This window comes from Podarcis vaucheri, assembly GCF_965113315.1.
Source record: "Podarcis vaucheri genome assembly, chromosome: 1".
Lineage (NCBI taxonomy): Eukaryota > Metazoa > Chordata > Lepidosauria > Squamata > Lacertidae > Podarcis > Podarcis vaucheri.
This window is the reverse complement of record NC_138759.1, coordinates 71,423,022-71,439,369: the sequence shown is the minus strand read 5'-3', so window position 1 is coordinate 71,439,369 and position 16,348 is coordinate 71,423,022. Positions and strand designations below refer to the sequence as shown.

At 42.2% G+C, this 16,348-nt stretch overlaps 1 protein-coding gene across 6 annotated transcripts in view; it reads right to left on the bottom strand.

Annotated features, from left to right (window-relative positions):
• DENND5A (DENN domain containing 5A) overlaps positions 1-16,258 on the bottom strand; it is a 64,542-nt gene extending 48,284 nt beyond the window's left edge. Inside the window, exons 1-2 of one of the 6 annotated variants that reach the window (XM_082192927.1) lie at positions 15,866-16,258; positions 49-120 (exon numbers count right to left, since the gene is read on the bottom strand). In XM_082192927.1, the coding sequence (XP_082049053.1) occupies positions 49-120; positions 15,866-15,995 (202 nt within the window). In that variant the 5' untranslated portion in view covers positions 15,996-16,258. The remainder of the gene's footprint in view (positions 1-48; positions 121-15,865) is intronic. The other 5 variants (XM_082192930.1, XM_082192929.1, XM_082192931.1 and 2 more) reach the window with 5 other exon arrangements.
• Between the last annotated feature and the right edge of the window lie 90 nt (positions 16,259-16,348).

The window sequence follows — 16,348 nt, the reverse complement described above, 5'->3', positions numbered from 1 at the left end:
ATCTGTATGAAAAAGTTTTGATCAGTTTTCCCTGTGTTTTTGTTTTACCTTCTGCTGAACTTGAAATGAAACGGCTACCACCATCTTGGGCTTTAGAGGCCTGTATATACTGGCATAATGCTATATAACAAATAAAAAGAACACTGTATTATGATTAAGTAAGTGTTAACTCTTATTATAACTATAAATCTCCTTCAAAAATAATTTCACTCAACAGGTCTATCTCCATATTTTCCAAATGCATTCAGGATATCAAACAAGCGTTACATTAAAAATCCCTTTTCAAACTGGATAGCAACAGACCTCTGAGCAGCAAATGAGAAACATCAAGGTCAGTCACTGAAATAAACATTCATATTTAGTAAAAGGAACAGGTTCAAATAGTTCCTTTAAGAGAAACAGGAATTGAAATTTGTTAGTTGATATGGATATACTGTTTTTGGAGGAACTGTGATGGTTTTGTGCTCAAAGTATAATTTCAAACAAGAAAAGGCACATGCCAGCTTCTTGTGGGGTCATCTTCTTGGTAGAGCTTTCCCCATTCTACAGATAAGGCACTCTTCTCAAATCAGGATCCTGGCTAATTCACATGGATGTGCACTCAAGCGGATAAATTTTAGCATTAGAAATTGCAGTGGAGCTATTATCATGGCTGCCCTGGCTTAGCTAGGCTAGGCTCGAAGTGACCGTAAGAATATAAAGTATAATGAACAATAGAAGTAAGAGAAACAGGGTCAAGAGTGCTTAACCATTAGGTTCTCACCAAGTTCAGCCATGACTGGGGCTACCTAGATCTAGGAAGCTTATGTAGAGCTTCCAAGCAATAAAGCAACACTAACAACAAAAAAAGATATTTAAAGCAGCAGGAATGTTGATAAGGTTTATTCCTAGGCCAAATGGCTAAAGTGTCTGCCCACAAACTTGAAGGACTGAGTGACTACCAGTGATTTCACAACACAGTCCTACGCATTGGTACTCAGAAAAAGCACCATTGAGTTCAATGGGACTTCCCACCCCACCCCTGCATGAGAATGTATAGGATTGCTGCCTTAGGCAAATGTAGTTTAATATTGAGTAAACTGTGCTTCTTTCTACTGGAGACATATGAATACCCTGCCAAAAAAGAACCTCAAAGAACATATTGCTGTTAATTATTTTGGTATAACTATACTTTGAATTCAGGTGACAAATAGACAACTTTCATTAAATTTATTAAATAATTATAGAATTCAAGATGAGGCTCCTTTTAAAAGTTGCCACTCCATGCAAAACTAATGTAAGTCAAAAGATGAATAACTTGCATGTATACTACTAATGCTCTGAACACCAAGAATTTTACTGTGCTAAAGGTCAAACAAAATGGTCAAAATTGCTATGCTACATCAAACCACAAGCCTATTAAAGCTACATTCTCTACTTCCAGGCCCCTCCGGGCCTCTGAACTCTACCAAGGTGACATCGTCTCTTGCCAATGCAATCCCCCTCATTGGCTCTGCTTTACAGTCCAAGTACTTTTACCTGGCTAGAATGCTTCCTTGAACTGAAAGCCTCTTGCTTCCTTGGATGAAAGACAGAGAGTGGTGAGAGAGTGGTGAGAGAGTGTAGAAACTAGCCTACTGTATAAAGGTACAATTTACATTTGTTGCCTCATCCACATTTGCATCTGACCTTGCCTACCACTGGCATGGCCCTCAAGAGGTTGTCCAGAAGAGAACACAGCCCTTGGTCTGGAAAGGATTCTTCACCCATGCTCAAAACTTCTATATTGTTTTGAGCAATCATTGGTTGCTTCCAGCATCTGATAATCAGAAAGGTATACTGCTGTGCAATGAAGATTTCAAATTCAAAATAGCAGCCTCAAATGCCATTTGAGAATCTTAATCAAGTAGTTTACTACAAAGTATTTAATAAACCTAAGGACTATGAGCAATGATCTAATGGCTTTTAATGGCAGTACTTCTCTCACTATACTTCATACAGATATAAATGCTTTCTAAATAAAGAAGGGGTTTTTTTACTCCAAAAATAAACCTTCATCAAATGAATAGGAAAATGAGCATGTAGATGGTGACAGCTGCTATAACAATAAACCAAAATTACATGAATTAACATGATTCAAATAAACACAAAGCTTTCATCACCACCTGCAAAATGAGATGGGGAAAGCCATTTCAATACTTCATTTATTCTCAAATACACAGTAATTAAATGGCAAAAGAAGCTGATTTCACTGTGTTCTACTCATCAATGGAAAATGATTCCAGATTATACTTTAGTGTTTACTCTTTAGGACATACTCATTCTACAAAAAATGTTGTCAACATTGGACTTGAGATTCATGACAATACAGAACATGCACAGTGAAGTCTATTTTATAAAATGTTTGGAAAAGTAAAAGGTTTAGAGATGAAATGTGTAACCCCCTATACACCACAAAGATTCCCGAAAGAAGGATGAAATACAAATGTGTTACATTCCATCTTGCAGCCTCAACTAGGCACACCAGGTAGCTCACATATAGGAATAATGCTGGGCTTACCTGTTGGATATTATCTCTGTGTGAGAGAGAATAATTTGTTCCAGAAACAGAGAACAGAGAAAAAGTTTCAAGAAACAGCAGAAGGCTGAGATTGTTTTGTCTATGCAAGGATGTTTTCTGTGGGAACTGTTCTTTAGCCATGCACAGTGTTACAAGAAGTACTGACAACAAGAGTTCTGTGTATCTTGTTGTGAGTCTCTTGCTTGCGTGTTGCGGTGAGAAGAGCAGAGAGAGTGTCTTGGACTCTTGTTGGACTCTAAGCATGCCTTGACCACAGCAGTGGTGAATGTCTTTATGTATCATTATGGTTTTATGCCTATCAAGTAAACTTCTATACTTCACTGAATCTGTACCTTCAACCCCAAAGACACTTCCAAGGAAGGAGCTGCGTTGAGATGTAACGCTGCTGAGTATGGATACTGGCACACACGCACAGCAAAAGTGTTGCCGTACCCAATCCTTCTAAATGATCCATCAGAAGTTGATGGATCGATCCAATGTTACCAATGCCAACTATCGGGGGTGAGAGGAATAACAGAATAATGCAGAGCAGTTCCTAGAAGAGCCTACCCTATTGCACTGAGCTAACTTGGTTTTGAATGATTCTTTTTTAAGGAGGGGAGAAGTGACAGGAATCTTATTTGCTTGTTTGTTGCCTGCCAGCCATGAGTGCTAGTAGTGGGCACTTGCTTCACCCAATAAAGGGGCTCTACAGGTTGCATCCAGCACTGCAGCTCCACTGTCACAATGGACTTCCATGTGTGTAACGGAACTTCCTCTCAAATCTCCTTCAGCCCCCTTTGCAGCCTCAAAATTATCTCCAGAGCACTGTAAGATGCTGTGAGAAAGAGGTGTATGTGTGGCTATGTACAGTGGTGCCCCGCAAGACGAATGCCTCGCAAGACGAAAAACTCGCTAGACGAAAGAGTTTTCCGTTTTTGCATTGCTTCGCTAGACGAATTTCCCTATGGGCTTGCTTTGCAAGATGAAAACGTCTTGCGCTTTTTTTAAAAAGCCGCTTGAAGAGGCGCAGTTGCGACGGACCGTGCTTCGCAAGACGAAAAACATCGCAAGACGAAAAGACTCGCGGAACGAATTCTTTTTGTCTTGCGAGGCACCACTGTATATGTGAAATGCCAGAGAAAGAACGTGTGTGTGTGTGTGTGTGTGTGTGTGTGTGTGTGTGTGGTGGCAACTTTGTATATTTTTCCTGGTAACCCTGTTTTTACTAGACAACAACAGTATCATTGTGTAGGGGGGAATCAATATTGTGTGATATCCACAATCAAGAACAGCAGCACGTAGCTGACACCCCATGGTAAGCATCTGGTGGCAGCAGGTGCTGCGAGGACTATTAAGGGAAGTTTGGACTCAGCAGACCAGCCAAATTATTTACAGTGGTACCTCGGGTTACATACGCTACAGGTTACAGACTCCGCTAACCCAGAAATGGTACCTCGGGTTAAGAACTATGCTTCAGGATGAGAACAGAAATCGTGCTCTGGCGGCACGGCAGCAGCGGGAGGCCCCAATAGCTAAAGTGGTGCTTCAGGCTAAGAATGGACCTCCGGAACGAATTAAGTTCTTAACCCAAGGTACCACTGTACTTTGTAAGGAACCCATGGAAATCATACTCACCTATCTTTTTTGTAGGTCTGTAAAGTTTAGGGCTCCCCTAAGGCTGTCAATACATATAGATACTGCTGTCTTAACTACATTTAGACACACACCCAGAGAATTGAGTTTTATTAGTACATTGTTTAATATCCAATGTTAAACTTACACCATAATAGCAATCTACTTCAAATAAATAAAATAAAAAGGGCAGATAATTAAAGTGACAGAAGCATTCAGAGAGCCAAAACATCTGTTTGGCCATGGTAAACTTACTCTTACACCTAACTTGTGTAAGATTTGGATTTGCAAAAAAAGTCTCAAGCCCAGCTAGTTAGAACAATGCCTGAAGGACGATTTGAGAGGAAATGTATCAGTTCCCCTTTTGCTCACTAATGCACTTACAGCACATTTTTACGAAAATATAACTGCATGAAAATATAACACATGAAGATGCAATAAAAGTTGCTAGCTCACACAACAATGACCTTAAATAAGCATGATCTTTATCTATTCACTGACTCCCAATAAATTCAATCTACGTTAAAAAGAAATGTATCATCCAACCTTCTGTCATCTAATTGTTTCTGTATTAAGCTATCCGTAAAGCAGACAATTATTGATCCAAGTTAGTCTTTCAGTATACAGCTGATTAAGTCTTGTTTTCAAAATCAAACTGGAAGCAACATTGAACTAAAAAGCCAAGCTTGGGTTTCCCAACACACACTATAAATACTAGAAACCTGATCAGCAATATTTATGCAATTTCTGCCTATCAAAAACATTCTTCTCTCCCACACACAAAAAGTTTCAAGAGTGACCAATTACTTCTTAACCCCATTACTGAATGAGATTATACCAATTAACAAGACAAGCTAATTTGTTAGTGACCTTGTCATTAGCAGCAAGTTTTAGGCAGGCAGCCAAGAGAGAAATAACAGGAAGCCCTGCTCTACTTCTTTATGCTTGTACCTTGCTCTGCTACTAATGACAGCTTCTTTGGTTCCTGTAGAATGTGGTTATCCTGAACAAGGTATCAAACTAGATGTTCTGGACATCTGATACCATCTTGAGGACTCTTCACTGCTGGGCAGAGCTGGGGGTAACTGCGCGCAGAAGACAAGAGTGTAGGGTGGGAAGGTGGAGAAAACTGGGAGGTTGTCTGACGCTAGAGGGGAGGGTGAAGTACACCTAAAAATAACTTACTACTGCCACCCATCTATGATGACATTCATGAGTCTTACAAGTTGGAGGAAAACACCCAAGAGAGTTTTTCAAAATTTAACACAGCATTAGTCTGCATTTAACTTTATTAGCCTCAAATAACCCTATTCAGATATTCAGTCAAGTGCATGAGAGCCCCAGCTCCTAAAGGGTGTGTGGACCATGCTGCTCCTAATGTCCCTATGTATGCCTTGAGTGCCTCTGCACCCAGCCTTCATGCATTTACAGTAGGGGGATTCTAAGTGCTCAATCACATGCAGAATTCAGTAGTGAATGGAGTGGCACCACAGATAGGGGTACATTGCTGACCTGGTTTCCCAATGCTGCACATTTCTGTTGGTTACAGGGAAGGGGAGGGATAAGGCAGCAGGCAGCTTGGTACAGGCACAGGTGCAGTGGCAGTTTCCCTCTTGGTAACTGGCAACAATGTGCAGTGCTGGGAAGCTAGGTCAGCAGTGAAGCCCCACTTAGGCCACCAGTCCTGCACACTAAATGTGCAAAAGTGCAGAAGGAAATGAGCAGGGACAGCAACCCACACTCCCTACATAGTATGTAACCTCAAACATTCAACTGAATATCTGGATAAGACTATTCATGGCAATTGGCCAAGGACTAACCTAACTCACAATGCTGTTATATGGATAAAATAGAGAAAGGGAGAACCGTGTATGCCACATTGAGTTCTTTGGAGGAAAGGTGGGATATTCCAGTAATTATTACAACAACAACAAGAATAAGAATAAGAGCTGGAGTCTGGAGGGCCACAGGTTCCACATACCTATCATACCTGTGCATCAAATTGTGACTAATTTATTCCATGAGTTTGACTTATCTACTTTTCACTAACTGCAATCAAGCATCTACCCACTTCTGAATGTGTAAAAAACCCCACCAAACTCCTATATCTTCCATTGTGGGGTTTTGTTTGTCATGACCACCATAGCCTCATCATCTTTTCTGCACTTCCCTCCTGAAACTTTTTCTATTGCATCCTCAGTATTCTCAGTCCTTCCCCTTCCCATGACTTGTGCATGCAGTCTAGAGGGTTTGTATACTGTTAAAATGTTTAATAGTGCTAGTACCCCATTTTAGCTTTCATCTCTTATTAGCTGGTAAGATGCTGAATTCTAGCAACATTCAATTTCCTAATGCAGCACAGGGCAGTTAAATATACCCCATAATCTGGACTCTGTTGGGAAGTTTCTCCCATTTTATGATTTATGCCTGAGGATAAAGCAATAACTTTTGGCAATTTGATTAGGTTCATGAATAATAATAATAATAATAAAGAACTAAATTACTTCAAGGATCAGCAAACGTAGGGAGACTAATACAATTCATGTTTTTAGGCCAATATCCTATCTAATTTATTTAAAATATTTCAATGTAAAGCCCAAAATAATGCAAGCAATATATCTTGGAAAGGAAGCACCTACCCTAAATGACAACTTTGCAAATAACTGTGGCCTATTTGTGGAACATGGGACGCGGGTGGCCCTGTGGTCTAAATCACAGAGCCTAGGGCTTGCCGATCAGAAGGTTGGAGGTTCGAATCCCCGCGACGGGGTGAGCTCCCATTGTTCAGTCCCTGCTCCTGCTAACCTAGCAGTTTGAAAGCAGGTCAAAGTGCAATTAGATAAATAGGTACCACTCTGGCGGGAAGGTAAATGGCGTTTCCGTGCGCTGCTCTGGTTCGCCAGAAGCGACTTAGTCATGCTGGCCACATGACCCAGAAGCTGTCTGTAGACAAACGCCAGCCCCTTCAGCCAGTAAAGCGAGATGAGCGCTGCAACCCCAGAGTCGTCCGAAACTGGACTTTAACAGTCAAGGGTCCCTTTACCTTTACCTATTTGTGGAACAAAGCACAACAGTTTTAAAAAGAAGAGGAAATAACACTATCTACCTGTAGTAGTGGCTCGTGGGGGAAAACAGTGTTGCTGACCTGTTTTTTTCCTATGTCACTGACAGTTAGCAAGAAGGGGAGACACAAGGCAGTGAGGAATGCAGCATGGGCACAGTGGTAGAACAATCTGATGCTCCTGCCATTGCACCCACATTGAGTTCCCCACTTCCTTGTTTCTCCCTCTCTTGGTAACTGACATCAACATATGGCATTGAGAAGATAGGACAGCAACATGACCCCACCCACACTGCCCTGCCAGTCGCTACTGTCTGTCTGACAGCCTCAAATCTGAGCAGAATAATCAATTTGCCATGTACAGTTAGATTAATATTCCTGACAATGTTGCATTATATGAATTATTTTTTCCATAAAAACTCTTGCAGGCAAGATTGAGTATCCTAAGGTACTAACATAAAAAACAACATTTTCATAGACTTTCAAATCTGATGAGTGGTCAGGGGAAACAGTTGTTTGTTTGTTTGTTTGTTATTAAATTTGTATACCACCCTTGAGCTGAAGCTCACAGGGGGGTTCACAATATTTAAATACAAAATGAGTTACTATTTAGCTAGTAACACAAGATGTAACCAAGTAAAGTTTAATATTATGCATACAGCTGAAGTTTTAAAAGTTAATTGTTCATTTGTGGAATTGGATAACATAATATTTAAACACCTTGAGACATTTCTGAAGTTAACTATGATCTAAATATTTGCCTCAATATTGAGCGGAGTCAATTATTGCTGTCAATTTTGAGTTTTGCAGACACACATTGTAAAGCTAACAGACAGACTTTTAAAGGCTACTTAGAGAAACAAAGGAGTGACTTGTTTACTCAGGTTTTATAAATTATGCTCTCCTACTCAGGGTTGTAAATATACAGCCAAATACAAAAACATGGCATCACAACATCAGCCATAAAGCAGCCTATCATATCAGCCTGCAGACTCCAAAGAAGCTTCACAGCTGCTCTTACTTACATCAGCTACTCCATTCTTCACTGCAATATCAGCTACCACAGCACGTCTGCTCAGCTCCCAAAGAAACAAAAGAGCTCTTTGGTATTCTGCAACATGGCAAGCAGCATAAGCTTCTTCGGGGGGAGAAAGAAAACTGGGTGATATAGGGCAGCAACATGTAGAGAGGATTTCACAAGTGCCACTGCAAACCTTAACCTCAAATTCTTGCCCTATCGCTGCAGAATTTATGAAATAAAAGCCATTTCACATAACATAATGGCTTCTCCATCAATTTTAATACCAGTCAATGAATAAGTTTAGTCACTAAGAACTCTATTTCAACGTTACATAATTTGGGAAAGAACTAGGATCTGTTTAATTTAGTGCAGATGTACTGCAGCTAACTGGCCTTTGGAAATAACTGCTCCCATTAGTGGTCTTCTCACATACACCACATAAAACAGGAGTTAGCTCACTGAAGTCTGCAGCTATGCTTCTCCCGCCCCAAAATTCACACTGGCAATCCTGGAAGGTTTTGTGTGGAGAAGTTGGTGAGGTGTGGCCACACAGTCAAGCTTGGATATAGATATAGAACATTCATGTTTAAGCATTTTTGTTCATCATTACATGCAAGTATCTACTGAAAACCCAACAGATGCTCTTGAAAACAAGTAGTCATTCTGAAGGCCATCAGGGGTAGTGAAAAAGAAGGGAGCTCAGGCTTTTCTCTACCCAATGCTCTAACTTTTTAATGTTTTTAATGTTTAATGTTTTTCTGTGCTTAAAGTTTTTAATTTGTTGGAAGCCACCCAGAGTAGCTGTGGCAACCCAGTCAGATGAGCAGCATATAATTTTCTTTCTTTCTTTCTTTCTTTATTTATTTATTTTTATTCTCACAATCCAATTTTATTTTATTATTTCTAGCTTGCCTTGCCAAAAAATGTTCAGGCTTATAGAACAAGAAAACTTTAAAATATAATATAAATAATAGCAAATAAAAGGAGGTAGGGGGAAAAACAGTTCAATAAAAATACTAAAATGCCATGGAAATCAACAATACAATGCTATACATGTTTGCTTAGAAGTAAATCACATGGAGTCCATTAAGACTATATCCAAAATAAGTGTATATAAGAAGCTGACATACTATTGTTGATAAAGAAGTTGGGAATGGGAAGCCATTGGAGTAGAAGACATCAAGCTGTGTCAGAGGCAATAAGCCTCCAAATATCAGTTGCTGAGATTGACAAGTGATAGAATGTTGCTACACTGAGGTCCTGTTATGGTTTCTCATGAGTATTTGGCTGACCATGGTGAGAACTGGATGCTAGAATGGCACATTGCCATGATCCAGCAGGCTGTTCTTAAGTTTATATGAAACTGAAGGCATTGAGAGAGGGAGTTACCCAGGCAGGAGACTGGAGTTTTAATTGCAGACACAGCTCAAGCACAGAACAAGAAAAATAACAAAAAGGACTTGCTTAATGAGTAGAGTCCATTCCCAGACACGGAGTAAAGGCCCACTAGGACACCATATCATTGGCAAGCGGAGGTGGGGAAAGGCACACATAGTTTCTGTGGCTGTGTCATTTCACTCAGGAAGAGTAGAGAGAAAACAAATGATTGACCCAGCAAAGGCATCTATGGTGCCTCTGACGTGCTGGTTCACTCGGTCCGCAGCATAGGGAGGAAAGAGGCCACCTGATAACTTTTCACTTGGAAAAGATATCCATGGTGTCTCTGCTTCACTCCGGGTCAGTGTTAGAAACTGAGATATGAAAGCTAGGAGCTAAATGGCATCTTAAACCTAGGTTATGGGCGCAACAACACATTTTTTTAATAACAAGCATTTTTTTAAATTTTCTAGGCACATTTTTTTAATAACAAGAACACAAAGCTGAAAATGAATGAACTGCAGCTAAAATATTATGTTCATTTTTCACATGGTCTAGTCCTTCCCCTGCCCACCCCACTAATATTCTTAAGAGGGTCTCTTCTCCAGTCTTCAGAGAGTAGCTGTAAGTAGGGAGAAAGAAAAAGGTCCTCCTTTCCTTCCACTCTGCAGTTTTGATCTGAAATCTTAGGCACAGTACTGTGCCCAGAGCTCAAAAACTGTGTGCGCTAATGAAATTCCCTGTTGCAAAATGCCCCTAGAACAATGGGAGTTTCGAACACTGCTCAGGGTGGAGTGACAAGAGGCCAATCTGTGCCAACAGGAGCAGGTGACTGAGTAGTGACTGCCTCCTCCACCCTTCTTTCTGCCTCACACCCACTGGTATTGACCTACTCTGCTGGCCTTTGTCCATACCTAAACCTGACTTCTCTTCCCCTACAGCCCAAGGCAGCAAGAAAGAGGCCACCAAATAGCTGCAAGTGAGTTAGCACAGTGGGAGGCAGGACACAAGCCCCTTCTCTCCCATCACCATCCATTTAGCTCCTCACAAGTGGGTATAGGGAGGGGAATATTTTGGCTTTGAATGCTCTCTCCCATAAAAGTTCTCTGTGTTCTCCCTTATTACAAATTCTCCTCCCATGAATGACAGTTCACTCTTGCAGAAGGTCTCAACTGAACACTTACAGAGGTTGTCTGAAATTGGGCCAGAGCTCACAAGTTATGCACCATTGCTTTACTGTAACTAATATCACTTTAAAGTTTATAATAATAAAATCACATATATGAAAACTGTTATTATATACAACTACCATTTGTAAGTTATATTCTTGAATAAACCCTAGAAGGCAGCACAACAATTATTTCCTAGAATAAATTTGTCTATAGCTTTGCTAAGTGTTCCAGCAACAACTGTCAGTTTCCCAGTGAACTATGGGTAGTGTTAAAAAAAGTTTCACTCAGAGAAGATCCATTAAAATTAATGGATTTAACTTAGTCATATTCACTAAATTAATGGATCTACTCTGAGTAAAAGTAGTTGAATACCATCCAGAGAGATTGTGCTCAAGGCAATCTTAACTCTGAGGAAAATTGCAGCGTGCAGCAAATTACTGTTAGTGTTTTTAAGAATAGCTTTTATTTAGGAAGCCTATTTTCCTTCCCTCCGCCTCTCCACACTGTAATACCAGTGCTTTATTTGAACAATTGCCACTTATTAGACAAATTGTTTCAGCAGAACAAAGATGCCTTTATAGCTAAAAATGCATTCAGCAGAGGAAAATCTACACAATATCCCTTTTTACTCCAGTAAATATATATTTCAGGAAACACCAAAATTTTAAAAGTCTGCTAAATTCAAATTGTAGTTCTCAGAGGAATTGCACTAGGAGCTGTGTCAATTTTAAATCTAAGGACCAAGGTATGAAAACTGTTGAAACTGCTTTAATACACAACACACATCACAATTATAGTTTGCAAAAAGCATAAAGCAAGATGGAAACAACCTCACTTAATTTATGTGGACTTGAAGTTCATCCTAAACTTACTCTTAGAAATTTTTCTAAGAGTAAGTATATAGTGGCTTCACCAGACCACATCACTTTTGTCATCTGACTTAATTCTTTGTCTTCTAAAAAATAACAATGCTTTATTCCACCCTGACTCGTTTTACACAGCAGGGGTCTCTATTCATTCCTTTCCTCCAAGAGGCTTCCACTCCCCTTGTATGCATTTAAAGGCAGAAATTATCCCTGACTTTGTACTTCTCATTTTGTCTTTTGGGTCTTAACTTTGTAATGTAAATATAATAAATTTTTCACTTGTCAACTATTAATTTTTCACTTGTCAACTATTAATGTCATTTTGCCTTACAAATGTGTCTCAAAGTCAGTGCCCAGCTGTACATGCCACAGGAACAAGTGCAGAAAGTCTGCTTGTTCCCAAGGTAAGGAGCAGCTGATGTGCTCCAGCCAATGTTGTACACAGGTTCATAAGCCCTTTTAAAGGGTAGCAGCAGGGCCCCAAGCATCACGCCTGCTTCAGGTTCCATAACCCTCTGGGTAGACCTGCTTCTAAAGGAATTGCATGGGGGACACCTCATATGTGAACGGACTCATGGTTTGGTGAGTCGAGTGATGACCTGAGTTCATTCTAATCCAAGCTCAGTCATGGGCTTCCTGGATAGTTTTGGGTAAGTCACTATTTCTCAATCTGTTCCAAAGTAAATAATAATAGAATTAATAAGTAGCAGGGTAAAAATAATATGAGCTCCCACTCAGAGTTGTTAAGCTGTTAAATGAGATATTGTGAAACTTCTAGCATCTTACATGTACCATTTAGATAAATAAAGAAGAGGTACATAATATAATACAACTTTTTACTTTGGGATTCCTAACAAAATAACATGGGCAAAGCAATCTAACCTGTGGGGAACTCTGTGGTGGAGTCACCAACTTCTTCAGAGCCCTACTGTCTCATAGTGCATAAGACAAATAGTTTATCATTTTGCAAGCCACACCTGCCCATTGCAGCCTATGGAAGGAAATAAACTATGCAAGTTCCATAATTTTAGGAGTTTTGGGGAAACAGATCAGGATAACAAGGAAAAATTGGATATGGGGATACATGGACTCTCCTGACATATAAGTCTGCATGCTAGACTGGAATGTTATATATCACTTAACACAAGATCACACCAGACTTTATTCCAGATAATCCAGAGATTGGTATTTCCATAGCTTTGCTCACACTAAGGAGCACACTATATGGAAAGCTTAGTACAAAATACTTCACCATTTTATATGAAATCTATGCCTCAAAGTCTATGAGGCAATATGGAAAAACAACAAGGAAGTAAACATAAACAGAACTCCCAATCATGCAAATATTCTTCAATTTCAACCATTTATTTTACAGACAAAATTATGTAGTTAGTTTAATCCTCCAAGAAATTACACATACCTTATTAAAGTAGATGCTAAGATCTGTACAGGAGTTTATATGTACCAATCTACTACCAGTGCCAAAACAGAAAAAGTTAACACTGATCTGGTAAAATATATTAAAACAAATTAAGAAATTGTCCAGTAGCACCTTAGAGACCAACTAAGTTTGTTCTTGGTATAAGCTTTCATGTACATGCACACTTCTTCAGATACACTGAAACTGAAGTCACCAGACCCTTATATATAGTGCTAAGGGTCTGGTGACTTCTGTTTCAGTGTATCTGAAGAAGTGTGCATATACAAGCTGATACCAAGAACAAACTTAGTTGGTCTTTAAGGTGTTACTGGACAATTTTTTTAATTTTTTTAATATATTTCGACTGCGTCAGACCAACACGGCTACCTACCTGAATCTAGAACTGATCTGGTAAGAGTAAGCAACAAAACATAAAATGTAAACTATTTATGTTTACAAGATTAAGAAATGCATAGACATGGGCACAGGCAAAAACCAACACAAGATACAACCAGCAAACAATCATTCTATGTATTGAACGAATAATCTTGGGGTTCCTTAAAAATTAATGGCTGCAATTCTATGCATACTACCTTTTGCTCCACAAAAGCATGCATAGTGCGGGTTACACTGTTACTGTGTCATAAACATTCATGGACTAGAGCCACATAATTATTTATATGTATGTAAAGGTAAGGGAAAGGGACGCGGGTGGCGCTGTGGGCAAAACCTCAGCGCCTAGGGCTTGCCGATCGCATGGTCAGCGGTTCGAATCCCCGTGGCGGGGTGAGCTCCCGTCTTCGGTCCCAGCTCCTGCCCACCTAGCAGTTCGAAAGCACCCCTAAGTGCAAGTAGATAAATAGGTACTGCTTTATAGCGGGAAGGTAAACGGCGTTTCCGTGTGCTGCGCTGGTGCCGGCTCGCCAGAGCAGCTTCGTCACGCTGGCCACGTGACCTGGAAGTGTCTCCGGACAGCGCTGGCCCCCGGCCTCTTAAGTGAGATGGGCGCACAACCCTAGAGTCGGACACGACTGGCCCGTACGGGCAGGGGTACCTTTCCCTTTCCCTAAAGGTAAGGGACCCCTGGACGGTTAAGTCCAGTCAAAGGCAACTATGGGGTGCGGCACTCATCTTGCTTCAGGCCAAGGGAACCGGGTCATGTGGCCAGAATGACTAAACCGCTTTTGGCACAACAAGATACCATGATGGAAGCCAAAGCACACTTAAATGCTGTTTACCAGCCTGCCGCAATGGTACCTATTTATCTACTTGCACTGGCAGGCTTTCGAACTGCTACGTTGGCAGAAGCTGGAACAGAGCAACAGGAGCTCACGCCGTCACACAGATTCGAATTGCCAACCTTCCGATCAGCAAACCCAAGAGGCTCAGTGATTTAGACCACAGAGCCACCCACATCCCTTATATGCATGAAGTATTAGCAGTTATGGGACTCTCAAGAGTCCCATGAACTGCAAGAAGATGAAACCTATCCATTCTTAAGGAAATCAGCCCTGCGTGCTCACTGGAAGGACAGATCCTGAAGCTGAGGCTCCAATACTTTGGCCACCTCATGAGGAGAGAACTCTCCCTGGAAAAGACCCTGATGTTGGGAAAGATGGAGGGCACAAGGAGAAGGGGATGACAGAGGACGAGATGGTTGGACAGTGTTCTCAAAGCTACCAGCATGAGTTTAACCAAACTGCGGGAGGCAGTGGAAGACAGGAGCGCCTGGCGTGCTCTGGTCCATGGGGTCACGAAGAGTTGGACACAACTAAATGACTAAACAACAACTACCAGTTATATAGGTTTTGAAGGGGGAAATTATTAAGTTGTGCCAAAAGACTATGAAAGGCAAGAGTTCTAGACTCGCAACCATTCCTTATACTTCTGCAAATATGGTTCCTAAATTGCTGCTACCAGTGGTTTCATCTTGTGGCCGAGTGTCTTCTTTTTCCTCTTCTTCCATCTCCATGAGCAGCCCTTTGCATCCTACCACATATTTTAAATGATTATTTATTTTGTAGGATTACAAAAATAAATATAGTACCAGTTTCCACTGTCAGGAATAATTGGGCAGAAGGATGTTAATCTGAAGTCAGGGCAGCATTTCAGGAAGAGGCTAAAGGAACAACAGTGTAAACACACACAAAAATAAAGTGCACTAGATTTCACCTCCCCGCAGTGAAATTAATGCCACTGCTGTGGCAACCGCTGCCACATGACCCTTAAAACTGCTTTTGCATCCCACAGCGACAGCAAGATGTAACATCTCCTTATTATGAAGGCCAAGTGCTCTGGGAGCAGAGAGAAGAGGAGGAGGAGGAGGGGAGAGAATGAGGGTCCTGTTGCTGCCAAAACAAAGCAGTGGCTGCTTCCACCCGCCGCCGCCGCCGCCGCCGCTGCCAAGCAGCCCAGGCACAGCAGCTCCTCCTGAGCTGGCAAGGAGGGGAGACGACATCCATGAAGCCCCTCTCGCCTCAGCAGACGCGAAAGAAGCCGCTTCTCCAAGGGGACCGACGGCAACCCCTCAGCCCCGAACTGGGTCGCCCCTCACCCGCGCCAGGCAGGGGCTGAAGTAAAGCCGCTGTCAAAAGCGCCCCCCCCTCCCCGGCCTAAATAAAATGATGATGATGATGATGATGATGCCCCGGCTGGGCTGATTTCCTCTCCCCTCCGCCGCCTCCCTCCCTGGAGGGCAGAGCACGTCGACGCCGGGCGGCAGAGCAGCCCTCGGGCTCTCGGAGGGAGGCTGGCGGGGCTGCCGTCTGACTCACCCGAGAGCTCGTCCGGCTCCAGACCCGTCTCCGTGTCCAGCCCGCAGATCACGAAGTAGTCGGCGAAGCGGCCAGGAGCGGACGAAGAGGAGGAGCCGCCGCCGCTGCTGCTGCCGCCGTCGCCGCTCATGCTGGACGGGGCCCCCAGCGAGGCGGGACGGCTCAAGCCGCCCAGCAGCAGCGAGAGGGAGCGTTTCGGGGCGCTACCGCCGAGGCTCCTGGCCGCCCAGCTGCGGCAGACGCGGCTGCTTCAGGGGCCCCCGCTGCTGCCTCCATGACGGAGCGGCCAGGGCCGCATGGCATTGTGGGTAGCAAGGCCTGACACTCGGCCGAGGGAACACGCATAACAGGGCGCTCTCCCCCCTCAGCTCCTCTCTTCCCAGATGTTTCCAGGGGGGGGGAGGCGGGAGAGAAGGAGGAATAGAAGCGAGGACCGCAATGCTGCGCAGGCGCAGGGAGCAGAAAGGATGACGTGATGCTCCT